Consider the following 13,603-nt stretch of genomic DNA (forward strand, 5'->3'; position numbering starts at 1 on the left):
TTTAGTGTTACCTTTGATATGGAAGACTTCAGAATATTTTTGTCCCTCAAATATACCAAGAACATCAACAGTTATTAATGGACTGTAGAATTTTGAAGATCTCAATTGTTGTATATTATCCTTTTTTATTTAAAAAAATGGGTTTAAGAGAGTGAATGAACTTTTATGTCCACTTATTTAAATAGAGTTTAAAAAAATTACCTCCAACAAATATTTTATATAGGCTATGATGTAGCGTTATGTATTGCATTTTGCCTCCCTCCACTCCCATTGATATGTTGAAGTCCAAACCCCAAGCTCAGAATGTGGCCTTATTTGGAGATAACCAAGTTAGTATGGGGTTATTAGAGTGGGTCCAAACCTAATATGACCAGTGGCAAATTAAACTAAATGCATAATGAATTATTCTTCTGTATCCATGTTTAGAATAAAAGTAATGGCTATTATGAGGACATGTTTATTTTCCATGGGGAATAGAAACTATCTTTTTTTCAGGGGCAAATGCATATTATGGTAATAATTTTTAAAATTTTTATTTTTTTGTGGCAAGAACACTGAATATGAGATTTACCCTCTTAACGTATTTTTAGGTGTACAATATAGTGTTGTTGTCTATAGGTACAATGTCAAACACCAGATCTCTGGAACTTAATCGTCTTGAAACTTTATGCTCACTAATTAGAAACTCCTCATTTCCTCCTCCCTCCAGCCCCTGAAAACCACCATTTTATGCTTTCTATGAGTTTGACTATTTTAAATGCTTCATATAACTAGAATCTTCAATATTTGTCCCCCCATGTTGGCTTATTTCACTCAGCACAGTGTCTTCAAGATTCTTTTTTTATTTCTTTTCAAGATTCTGATTTCAGTTCTTTTGGATAAATACCCAGAAGCAGGATTGCTAGATCATATAGTAGTTCTATTCTTACTTTTTTGAGGAGCCTCCATACTTTTTGCCATAGTGCTGCACCAATTTGCATTTCCACCAATAGTGTACAAGAGTTCCAATTTCTCCCTCCTCATCACCACTTTTTAAATTTTATCCATCACCACAGGTGTCTACTCAAGTCCTTAAGCCTATTTTTAAACCAGTTATTAGGTTTTTTGTTTTGTTTTGTGGTTGCTTTGGTTTTTGCTTTGGAGTTATATATTTTGGATATTAACCCCTTATCAGTTAAATGATTTGCAAATGTTCTTCCCTGCCTATAGGTTTCCTTTTCACTTTGTTGATTGTTTGCTGTGCAGAAGCTTTTTAGTTTCATACAGGTCTCACTTGTCTATTTTTGCTTTTGTTTCCTGTGCTTTTAGTATCATCCACAAAATGATGGCAAGATTAATGTCATGAAGCTTTCCGCCTATATTTTCTTATAGGAGTTTTTACAGTTTTAGATCTTAGGTCTAAGTCTTTAATCCATTTTGAGTTGATTTTGGTATGGTGTAAGATAGGGTTCTGTTTCATTCTCTCACATGTGAATATCTAGTTTTTCCAATGCTGTCTGTTGAGACTATCCCTTCCCTATTGTGTAATCCTTTGGTATCCTTGTCAAAGATCAGTTGACTGTATATATGTTGATTTATTTCTGGTTTCTATTTTTCCAGTGGCTTATATGTCTGTTTTTATACCAGTATCATATTGTTTTGATTACCTTAGCTTTGTGATATATTTTGAAACTAGCAAGTTGATGCCTCCAGGTTCAATCTTGTTTCTCAAGATTGTTTTGACTATCTGGGGTCCTTTGTGAGTCCATATGAATTTTTTAATTCTTTTACTATTTCTGTAAAAAAACATCATTGGGATTTCAATTGCATTGAATCTGTAGATCATTTTTGGAAGTATGGTTATTTTGGCAAAATTAAGTTTTCTAATTTGTGAACATGGGATGTCTTTCCATTTGTGTCTTCTTTAATTTTTTATCAGTGTTTTTCAGTGTATAAGTTGTTCACTCCTTAGTTAAATTTATTTCTAAGTGTTCCATTCTTTTTCATGCTGTTGTAAATTAGATAGTTTTCCTAATTTCCTTTTCAGATAATTTGTTGTTAGTGTATAAAAGTACAACTACAAGTGTTTTGTTTTGGTGGTATCTGTAGGATTTTCTACATATTTAAGATCATGACATCTGTAGACAGGGATAGTTTTACTGCTTCTTTTCCAGTCTGGATTCCTTTAGTTTCCTAATTGCTCTGGCTAGGACTTTTGGTTGAATAGAAGTGGTAAGAGTGGTCATCTTTGCCTATTCCTTATCTTAGAGGAAAAACTTGATTTTTCACCATTGATTGTGATATTAACTGTGGGCTTTGTATGCCTTTATTATGTTGAGATAATTTCTCTCTATTCCTAGTTTGTTGAGAGTTTTTAATCATGAAAGAGTGTTGAATTTTATCAAATATTTTTCTGCATCTATTGAGATGATCACATGATTTTTTTAATCCTTAATTCTCTTAAATTGGTATATCACATTAGTTTTTGTGTGTTGAACCATCCTTGTATCCCAGAGATAAGTCCCACGTGGTCATTGTGTATAATGGTAATATATCTGAGAGAATCCTAACCATTTTATTGTCTTGTGCACAATAACTTGCTGTTGGACTTCAAATTTTTTTATATTGCTAAATATATGTGACCTGGGATTTGAAAGAACTTACTAAAATATTTAAAAGAAAAAACTCTTACTACCAATTGTGGCTATATTATTAAAGGCCTCTTACTTTAAAATCCCAAGAATATATATTTACATGTTATAAGTGAACTTTCCATGTAAGTCTGTTAGTATTTAATCTATATAATGAAAAACAAATTAGAAAAAATATTTATCTCTGAAATACTTTTTTCTTTTTTGTACTTTGTGTCCTGAATCTGAAGCAGCATCTCACTTTCATCAGCATTGTTGAAAGAAGAAAAAATGCCAGTCCTGTCTCCTGAAATCAAATTTGATACATCTAATGTCACCAGAAATTCCCTTGACAGTTGTTTTCTTTTTGAGAATAGTTGGAGGAAAGCAGTTTTAGAAACACAAAGGATGAAGAAGGGTAACTTCATTTTTATAATTATTTTACTGAATAAAATATAGAAATAGTGCCTTAAACTTACACATGTATTTTTTAAGCAGTCAAGAGACATCTTGTAATTTCTGTAATATTTATGGAAGGATAATATCCTAAGTTTATGGAAAACAAAAATGGAACCAAATTAAAATTAATTTACTTAACGTAATTCTGTAACTCATGATGGAAACAAATCTTAAAGAACTTTTCTTGGTATCAGTGCAGGACTATCTCCATTGGGTTATACTACTTTTCACAAATTCTGTTTGTTTTTAAACACCTCAAGTTGATTTTTATGTTTTAAGAAACCCAAATCTCTAACAGCACCCTTTTGTATTCCTAGTTCTAACCCAAACTTTGTTTTTTGCATGTGGAAAGTATCTTTTATTCTACCATTGCTCAATAAGGACTAATTTGAGGACTTTTGACATGTGCGCGAATGAATGTATTAATAGCTTAATTTCAATTTATATTTCAAATTTCAAATTATAATTGTATTTTTTGTTTATCCTGAATTCTCCCTTCAGCTTTATTTTTTTTTCTTTTTTTTTTTTTTCCCTTCAGCTTTATAAATAGAGATGTAATTCCTGAAAACAGTAAAATTTAAACTCCACAACCTATTTCATCACTCCTGGTTTTGTGTGTGTTACTTTTTTTTTTTTTTTCAATTTTTTCACTACATTCCCATTAAAGATATTCAGAAGACATGTTTATCTGTCCTTTCACCCCAAATCTAATTGCTGGAAAGAAAATTTGTATGTTTTTTATCAGGAGAAACTATTTTTTTCTTCCAGAAGAAAAGTCAAAAGTTGCAAAATAGCATTTGGAGTGTTTAATATAACTCTAGTCCCATTAAATACTATTCTTATTGCTATGCTAGACTTGCTTAGTAGAGAAAGCTTAAAATACAATTCACCACAATTAAAGATCACCGGAACCTTTAATTTCTTAATCTGTTTTTGCCCATTTATTGCCTTCATTTTGAAGTTTTATTTTGTTTTTAAATAATTTGACAATCTCTGTACAGTTTTATGTGAGGTTAGTAGGAGAAGCAATCTTGATGCTTCAATGTTAGTGTTTATGGATTTGGTGTTAAATTTTGCAGAAAGAAAGTTAAAATCAATGCCTTAAATAGAATTCTTTTTTTTTCTTTTTTTCTTTTTTAATTTTTATTTATTTATGATAGTCACAGAGAGAGAGAGAGAGGCAGAGACACAGGCAGAGGGAGAAGCAGGCTCCATGCACCGGGAGCCCGATGTGGGATTCGATCCCAGGTCTCCAGGATCGCGCCCTGGGCCAAAGGCAGGCGCCAAACCACTGCGCCACCCAGGGATCCCCCCCCTTTTTTTTTTTTTAAAGATTTTATTTATTTATTCATGATAGTCACAGAGAGAGAGAGAGAGAGAGAGAGGCAGAGACTCAGGCAGAGGGAGAAGCAGGCTCCATGCACCGGGAGCCCGATGTGGGATTCGATCCCAGGTCTCCAGGATCGTGCCCTGGGCCAAAGGCAGGCGCCAAACCTCTGCGCCACCCAGGGATCCCTAAATAGAATTCTTTTATGTCTCATTGCTAGCTCAATAATTGTACATTTATACCTCTTATTTACATAAAAGCAGGAAGATAAGAAGGTTTAAAATAGCAGAAATACAAAACTCTTAAAAGTGCTTTTAAACTCTACTGTGAATGTCTCTAATATACTGGAAATTCTAATTATGTAAAATAGTGAGGGCAGAGGATAGTGACGACTGTGTCGATTCTGTCCAGCTGTCTTTTTTCCTTATTCTACTTCTTAATCAGCCCCTGAATCAACTCTTCCTTACTTCCCTACATCCTATATTAGGAATTAAAAGGTATTCTCTTGGGAAAGATAATAGATAAATTACAGTAGCTTTATTTGCTTTGCTTAATGACTAATTGGGTATGTTGTATTATGCATTTTAGTATGTAGTAAAAGAAGTTATATGCATTTCATCCAGAAATAATACCATTGATTATGATACTATTTTTGATTAGAATACACCACAATATTTGGTCTAGAAGAGCTCAAAGAATGTGTCAAAATGCCATATTTACCAGGACTGCAGAGTTGCCCAAAAAGTGTAAGTTCAACTCCACTGGGTGTTCAGTCAAGACGGCTGCATGCTGAGACCGAGATGCCTCCAGTCAGGTAGACCATTGCTGTTCAGTTCTCTTGCATTCCACATGTATCTGTAGTATTACTGCTAAAGGAAGAGGTTTTCCTGGCTAGTGACTTGAAGTCTTTCTTGCCCACTGATATTTTTTTCATAAAGGATCTCATGTTTTAATGTAGGTAGCAATTTTATTCAATTTGACAAATAAGCACTTTTCTCAGTTTTCAAGTGATGTTGCCAGAAAGGACTTAAGGCCTTCCGTTAAAAAATATTTGTTAGGGATACCTGGGTGGCTCAATGGTTGAGCATCTGTCTTTGGCTCAGGTCATGATCGCAGGGTCCTGGGATCAAGTCCCACATCGGCTCCCCAGAGGAAGCCTGCTTCTCCCGCTGTCTGTGTCTCTGCCTTTCTCTGTGTCTCTCATGAATAAATAAAATCTTAAAAAAAAAAATAAATAAAACCTACTTAAGGTTTCAGTGACTTTCCATCATTACTAAGACACTGTGTCCCTAACACTCACCTCACTCTTGTCAATTTCATCAGGAGTCACAGGGCCCTTTGAGAAGGATGTAGGGCTGCCTCTGGCAATGAACCTGTCTCAGTATAGACCAGTCTTGTTACCCTGCTTTCAATGATCATCTTTAAGAAACTGGAAGCCCAAAAAGCAACCCCTGAATTGGCCTAACTACCTCTTAATCTTAAGTCTTCATTTTGCTTCCTACTGTTTTCACCCTATTTCATTTTTTTTTTCATTTGCAACTTAGCTGTTTGTGAAATGACTCCTCATCATTTTACATTGGGCTTGAGTGAAAATTTGCCTAGCCAATAAAGGATAATTTCAATATATTAAATTCATGTTATGACAGTGTTCTTCATATACAAAGCAGAAAAGTGGTGGCTACGTGCCATAATGTTTATGAAGTGCTTGGCAAATGTAAATGTTAGTTCTTTTCCCTGTCTTTGAAACAAGTGTCTTTATATCAGCCATTCTAGTGAGAACATGTTGAGTTGCCTACAAGTATTTTATTCTCCTCTGTATTGCACAGCACCCCTTGAACGAACAGCCATGGCAAAGCAGGGAAGTAACACATTTTTGTTTGTCTTTGTGTACAACCCCTTACCACCTTTTTCTACTCCATATGTAAATATTTGTTTTTAAAATGCTAATAAGGGATCCCTGGGTGGCGCAGCGGTTTGGCGCCTGCCTTTGGCCCAGGGCATGATCCTGGAGACCCGGGATCGAATCCCACGTCGGGCTCCCGGTGCATGGAGCCTGCTTCTCCCTCTGCCTGTGTCTCTGCCTCTCTCTCTCTCTGTGACTATCATAAATAAATAAAAAAAAATTAAAAAAAAAATAAAATGCTAATAAAAGTTTGTTTTTTTTCAAATTTCTTTCATTATAATCATACATTTTCAGTGACTCTCAAGGTGCAGTCTAGTAATATAACTGATAGTAGTAATCCTAGAGGTGAAGGGGCATTTGGAAGTTCCAGCTGACTTCTAAAGTTTAATATAGTTACAGGACATTTTCAATTCTTATGGATTATCTCACCCACAGCAGATTCAATCATGACCTACCTCCTCTGATAACCCATTCGTTATGTAGGTCTGTTACAGTAGGAACAAAAGTTAAGATAAAATTCAGTTTATGGTGGTTAATAGGTAAAATTTGCAGAAATAAGTGATAGTTGATATCTGGCATATCTAGATACCCTCTTAATCTAATATTTATTTTCTCTTTCTCTTAGTATTTTTTAAATCATACTTAGAGAAAGTTGAAGATAAATATGGGAGAGGTTAGACATAACACTTATCTACAGGTAAAATTTATTAGCAAAACTGAGATGTTGAATTGTTCATATCTACTTCTGATTGGATTAATTATGATGGAATGAGTTCACTTTCTTTAATGCTTACTTTCCAAGTGTTGTCCTTCACTGAGTGAGTTTTGATGAAAGCAGCTTCTTATCTATTATTTTTTAAAAAAAATTAATGTACCCTGGATTTATATAAAAGTGATTTTATGATAATATATAATTTTAGGATAAGGAAGACTAAGGAGGCATGCACTGTGGTACCACTTCAGGAAAAACCAAAGAGTAAGTTGGCTCATTTTTTTTCTTCCACCACATGTCATATTAGGTTGTCTCATACTTTTTTTTTTTTTAACTCTCTTTCTTTCCACTGATTGTTTTGTTCTCTTAATGCTTCTTTTAAGCTCTGTTTATTTTATAAATGTAGTGGATGTTGTGTTCCCTCTACACATACCTTTATTATCTCAGGACCTTGGGATTAGCCCTTGTCATCTCATGTGGGCTGTTGCATAGCCTGCATACTAATCTTGCTTTGATGGTTACCTGGGTTTTTTGGGTGGGGCAAATGGGGAGATGTTGGTACAAAATTACAGTTCTTTTTTTAAATTTTTTTTTATTTATGATAGTCACACAGAGAGAGAGAGAGAGGCAGAGACATAGGCAGAGGGAGAAGCAGGCTCCATGCACCGGGAACCCGACGTGGGATTCAATCCTGGGTCTCCAGTATCGCGCCCTGGGCCAAAGGCAGGCGCTAAACTGCTGCACCACCCAGGGATCCCCAAAATTACAGTTCTAAGATGAATAATTTCTGGGGATCCAATGTACAGCATGGTGACTATAGTTAATAATACTGTACTGTATACTGTATACTCTCTACTAAGAGAGTAGGTCTCAAGTGTTCTCATCTCCTTCCCAGAAAAGGTATCTATCTGTATGAGGTGATGGGTGTGGCAATTAACTTAATTATGGTAATCATTTCACAATGTATATGTATATCAGGTTGTCATGTAGTATACCTTAAACATATGCAATTTTTATTTGTAAAATATACTGCAATAAAGTTGAGGAAACAATGGAAAGCAACGGATGACAGGATTTATAAAATGAAAGATCATTAGAAAATACTCAATTAAAGTGAAGGGAGAAAAAAAGATAATATAGAAGGGAGTGTGCAAGTCATTATGTGACAAAATAAAACCTGCTTTACACATGTGTAATTCTAATTCCAGAATAAGAGGAGAGAGGGCAGGATAGAAACAGTATTTACATACTGGTTGATATGTTCCCAATTTTGATGAAAAATACAAAGCCACAGATACAAAAAGCTCTATAAGCCCTCAGCAGGTAAGAAAACCACTGTGGGCAAATCATAATAAACAGACTAAGTTAAACACACACACACACACACACACACACACACATAAAACAAAACAGAGAAAGGATAGGTTACCTTTGAAGGAGGAATGTAAGACATACAACTGACTTTTTAAATGTGGACAATGGAAGCAAGAAGACAATGGAATGGCATTTTCAAGGGCTAAATGAGAATAACTACCAAACTTGAATTGGATACCCAGTGAAAATATCCTTAAAAGTAAAAGTGAAACAAATACATTTTCATTCAAATAGAAGTTAAGAGAATTTATTGTCTGCAGAGCTTCACTAAAAATATTAAAAAAGTAATGATACAAAATGAAAGTACAACAACTTGGGAAAGAATAAGAAGCAGTAGCAGTACTATTATGAAATTTAAAGTATATGTAGAAATAAAATACTTGATAATAGTAGCACAGAGGTAGGATGGGGCATATGTGGTTTGAAAATGTAAGATACTTGCATTATCTGAAAAATGGTAAAATAACTAATTTAAAGTAGTTTGTGATATGTCAAAGAGACATGTGATCATCAGTATGGTAACCACTAAAAGGATAATAAAATAATACAAGTAACAAGGTAAAAGAGAGGGGAAGTATAATATTGAGAAAATACTTGATCATTTCAAAAGAGGACAAGAAAAGAGGAAAAAGGAAACATAAAATATATGAGATAAATAGAAAACAATTAGCAATATTAAAGATTTAAAATTAAACATAACAGTTGCATTAGATATAAGAAGACTAAATATTTCAATGAAAAAGCAAAGTAACAGACTAAAAAAAATAACTATGTGTTGCTTACAAGAGGCATACCTTAAATTTAAGGCCAGAAAGATCAAAAGTGCAAGGTTGGAAAAATATAAATCATGCAAAAATTAATAAAAAGAAAGATTGTGTAGCTACACTAACATCAAACAAAATAGATAGCTGGGCAAGAATTATTATTTTAATATTGATTAAATCATTTTAATTTTAGGATTTTTAAAGCATTCTAATTCTTCAATTAGTTTTGGTAAGTTATATTTTCTAAGTTTTTTTTTTTTTGCATTTTGTCTAAGTTTTCAGATATATTGGCATAAAGTTGTTTTTGTAGTATCTGTACTTCTGTCCTTCTTCCTCTTTTTTTAAATTTTATTTTTAAGTAATCTCTACACCCAGGGTGGGCTTAAATCTACAACCCTGAGATCAAAAGTCACATGCTGATCAAAAGGACAGAAGAACCCTGTCCTTCTTCTTTTAATGTTATTTATTTGTGCCTTCTGCCTTTTTTTCTTGATTAATCTCACCAGAGACTTTTTCTTTTTCATTATTCTCTTCGATGAAGAACTCATCTTCTAAAAAATCTTTCTTATTGTAAATTTGTTTTCTACTTCATTGATTTCTTCTCTTTCCTGCATTATCTTTTTTCTTCCATGGTCTCTGGGTTTATTATTTTTCTATGTCTAACATTAATTCTCAAGCCTTCTTTTCTAACATAGGAATTTGGGGTATAAACCTCTTTAAGCATAAGTTTTGCTGTATCACACAAGTTTTGCAATATTTTCTTTCTCATTAGTTACAAATATTTTAATGTTTATTATGATTTCTTTTTTGACTGATGAATGTTCTAGATAGAATGTGTGTGTACATTTCTGTATTTGAGAATTTTAAATTTATCTTATTGTTAACAACTTCCAACTTAATTGCATTGGTTTGTATGAAGTTTTGAAGTTTTTAAAAATTTGCTTAATCTCTACAATCTAGTTAATTTATAGCCAAAGAGTTTTTCTAAATGTCAGGTTCACTGTACTCCTAAGGACATTTATCCCAATCATATTCTTCCCCCCCACCCCAACTCTCTCTCTCTTTCTCTGAACTTTCTACCCATGCTATACATTCAAATAACAAAACGAACCAAAAATAACCACACTAAAGAACTGTAGGTAGCCTTTTTTGACACTCAACCATTTGAATTAAATAATCATATTTTAAGACAGTTTGAATCAGCATATTATTTTCAAAGTTTTATATGTTTTCAAATAGAAGTATTTATACATATTTACATATTTAGGGCAATATGTAGTGATTGCATGGGAAGTTTGAATTTGATGAATCTGAGTTTAAATTCTTTGCCCTTGGGCAAGTTTTTTAGCCCTACTAAATCTTGTTTTTATATTTATGGCCAAAGATAGTACTAGTTACCTACTTCATAGTGTTGTGTGATTGAAATAAATGTAAGTACCTGGCACAGAGAGATCACTCAATATATGTTATCTATTACTATTACTACATTCTATAATAGAAGCTTGAGTAATGCTGTTCAGTTAGTGAATTACTCATTTTCTTTCTTTACAATTTTACTATTTTACTAAACTTAGCATTTATGAGAAATGGAATTTTTGGAGAAAATAACTTGATGAGCATGTAAGGTATGAAACAAGTTAATTATTTATGGAGATTGTGTGTCTTTTGCTTTGGAATAAATTCCACAGCCATCTCATGTTTTAAAAACATGAGCATTATAGAGTCAGATTTAGTTTTATATAGTTAAATAGAAATATCATAAGTTTTTTAAGTTAACTTTTTTAAAGATTTATTTATTCTTAGAGAGAGAGCACGAATTGGGGGAAGGACAAAGGGAGAGAGAGAATCTTAAGTAGATGCTACCTCCTGCTGAGTTGAACCCTACACAGAGCTTGATTCCATGACCCTAAGATCATGACCCAAGCCAAAATCAAGAGTTGGATGCCCAACCGACTGAGCCACTCAGGCACCCCTAGTTAAATATTTTTTTAAATGACTTGATATTACACTCATTTTAGAAAGTAAGTGCTTTCTATCTCTAATTCACAAATGTGATATATCAAGAACTAGCAGTGTTTAATGGTCATTTGAGGAAGAGAGATTTTTATTTGCCCTGTACTTTAGAGAATATCATTTTAGTGTACTTAATTTTAATAGCTGATTTCTTTTTCTTCACAGGTACTGGCTTCAGTGATCCTCTTGCTGGAGCACCATCTCAATACTTACAGAGACTTTCCAAAATGGCCATATTGGAGTATGATACCATTCGTCAAGAAACTACTAGAAAATCCAAAAAGGGCAAGAAACGAGACCTACGAGACTGCTGATAAATACTACATGGTTAAGTGCTTTCTACACTGATATCCAAGGTTTATATATTTTTTCCTTTCTTTTTCTTTTTTCATATGTCATATGATGTACAATGATTTACATAAAAGTGGAAATGTAAATAGGAAATAAATATTTTATGTAATACATAGAATCATTTGTATTTCATTGACATCTATAAAAAGACATTTAAATTATAGTTTATGGGGACATGGCAAGGGAAAAATTACATTCCATGAATTTTATGTACATTGATTATATCCTTTGATTCAACTTGACGTGTTTTGAGTGCCTATCTGTAGAGTGACTGACTTTGCTAGGAGCTGCAGAAACTTTAAGACAGAGTGAATCATTATTGGGATTAGAAGATACTCAGTAAGAATGCCTCCTTTTCCCTGATTGAATTTAAATACAGTTATGAGATAAGTATTCAAGCAGATGAAAATATTAGCTTTGTTTGCTGGAAAAATCTAGAAGTAAAATCCTGTCTCTTGTGGCAATAGTGGGCCTCCTAATCCTGAACTTCAGAATTGGACAAATGTACACACTCAGGCATTGCTGACAACCTCACTTGCCATATCAGGGCTTTTCCTGACAAGTAGAGCAAAGCATTCCCATTGTGTATACAGGAAGATCCCTGAGGGGAAAGAGGGAGACTCACTCCATCTCTGTGAGGAGGAGAAGGGAAGGTCTATGTCAAAAGGAAAACTTTTCCTTCAGAAAGCCTTGAGGAGTAGGGGGCAAGTGTCCATTAGTACATCTCCCTGAGAAAGGGTAGAAATCAAGGATACCAATGACTTATCCAGTGAAGAGTGGGATATAGGCCATAAGAGAACCACCAAGTGTTACACAGGCTCAAAAACAAGGCAGTAACATCCAGCTGGTGGTGAGAAAGCATCACGGGAGATTCAGTATTTGAAATGGACCTTAAAGACAGGAAAAATCGAGGGAGAGGGCATTTCTATTAAAGATGGAACAACAGTGCTCACTTTGGCAGCACATATACTAAAATTGGAACGATACAGAGAAGATTAGCATGGCCCCTGTGCAAGGATGACACACAAATTCGTGAAGCGTTCCATATTTTCAAATGGCAGGACACCTGCACCCCAATGTTTATAGCAGCAATGTCCACAATAGCCAAACTGTGGAAGGAGCCTCGGTGTCCATCGAAAGATGAATGGATAAAGAAGATGTGGTCTATGTATACAATGGAATATTCCTCAGCCATTAGAAACGACAAATACCCACCATTTGCTTCGACATGTTTGGAACTGGAGAGTATTATGCTGAGTGAAGTAAGTCAATCGGAGAAGAACAAACATTATATGGTCTCATTCATTTGGGGAATATAAAAAATAGTGAAAGGGAATAAAGGGGAAAGGAGAGAAAATGAGTGGGAAATATCAGAGAGGGAGACAGAACATAAGATACACCTAACTCTGGGAAACGAACAAGGGGTAGTGGAAGGGGAGGTGGACGGGGGGTTGGGGTAATGAAGTGATGGGCACTGAGGGGGGCACCTGATGGGATGAGCACTGGGTATTATACCACATGTTGGCAAATCAAACTACAATAAAAAGTATACAAAAAAAAAAGATGGAACAACATAAGCAAAGGCATGCTGTGCATTTGGAAATGATGCATTTGGCTGGAGCAGTAGGTAATATAGGGCAAGTGTCATAAATTCACATGCTTATTGGCACCTAGCCAGGACCAGATGAAGTATAGCACCAATCAGATGAAGGCTATGGTGAACCAGGGCATGTTTCTCAATTTTAAAGGGCACTCACTGCCTAGCTTTGTGTCATGTGGCAATGTAAGCCCAAAGTTGCAAAGCCTATGTAAATGTTAGCAACTAAATGAAATAAACAGCTGATTCCAAATTTATAAACCATGTGTGGGTCAAAGAAAATTACAAACTAGATCTTCCTTTGTGGGGCTATTCATTTATGCACTCTTGGGGTCAAAAGAATCGAGGGTGTTAGGCTCAAAATATAACCTGATGACACCTGGTAGGGACTGTCAGGTGCCAAGCATGAGTTTATATTTACTCTGTTTCACAATGGCAGATTTTGATAGTGAAAGTAAATTATTGCCTTTGTGAATTAGGAAGGTTCATTCGGG

At 34.4% G+C, this 13,603-nt stretch overlaps 1 protein-coding gene and 1 non-coding gene across 17 annotated transcripts in view; both read left to right on the forward strand.

The window, feature by feature from the left end:
* Positions 1–13,603, forward strand: part of C28H8orf89 (chromosome 28 C8orf89 homolog) — a 45,394-nt gene that overhangs the window by 11,711 nt on the left and 20,080 nt on the right. For 7 of the 16 annotated variants that reach the window (XM_072804256.1, XM_072804251.1, XM_072804245.1 and 4 more), the window contains 5 exons: positions 2,864–3,027; positions 5,056–5,209; positions 7,219–7,274; positions 9,342–9,377; positions 11,327–11,630. In XM_072804256.1, coding sequence (XP_072660357.1) covers positions 2,901–3,027; positions 5,056–5,209; positions 7,219–7,274; positions 9,342–9,377; positions 11,327–11,475 — 522 coding nt within the window. In that variant the 5' untranslated portion in view covers positions 2,864–2,900 and the 3' untranslated portion in view covers positions 11,476–11,630. Of the gene's footprint in view, positions 1–2,860; positions 3,028–5,055; positions 5,210–6,159; positions 6,340–7,218; positions 7,275–7,615; positions 7,911–9,341; positions 9,378–11,326; positions 11,631–12,573; positions 12,775–13,603 lie in introns of those variants that run through there. The other 9 variants (XM_072804252.1, XM_072804248.1, XR_012020043.1 and 6 more) reach the window with 8 other exon arrangements.
* LOC140620453 (U6 spliceosomal RNA) lies at positions 12,458–12,564 on the forward strand. The gene has a single exon (XR_012020238.1). It is a non-coding gene; the product is annotated as a U6 spliceosomal RNA (small nuclear RNA).

The sequence above is a fragment of the Canis lupus genome, chromosome 28, assembly GCF_048164855.1.
Source record: "Canis lupus baileyi chromosome 28, mCanLup2.hap1, whole genome shotgun sequence".
In the NCBI taxonomy this organism is placed as follows: domain Eukaryota; kingdom Metazoa; phylum Chordata; class Mammalia; order Carnivora; family Canidae; genus Canis; species Canis lupus.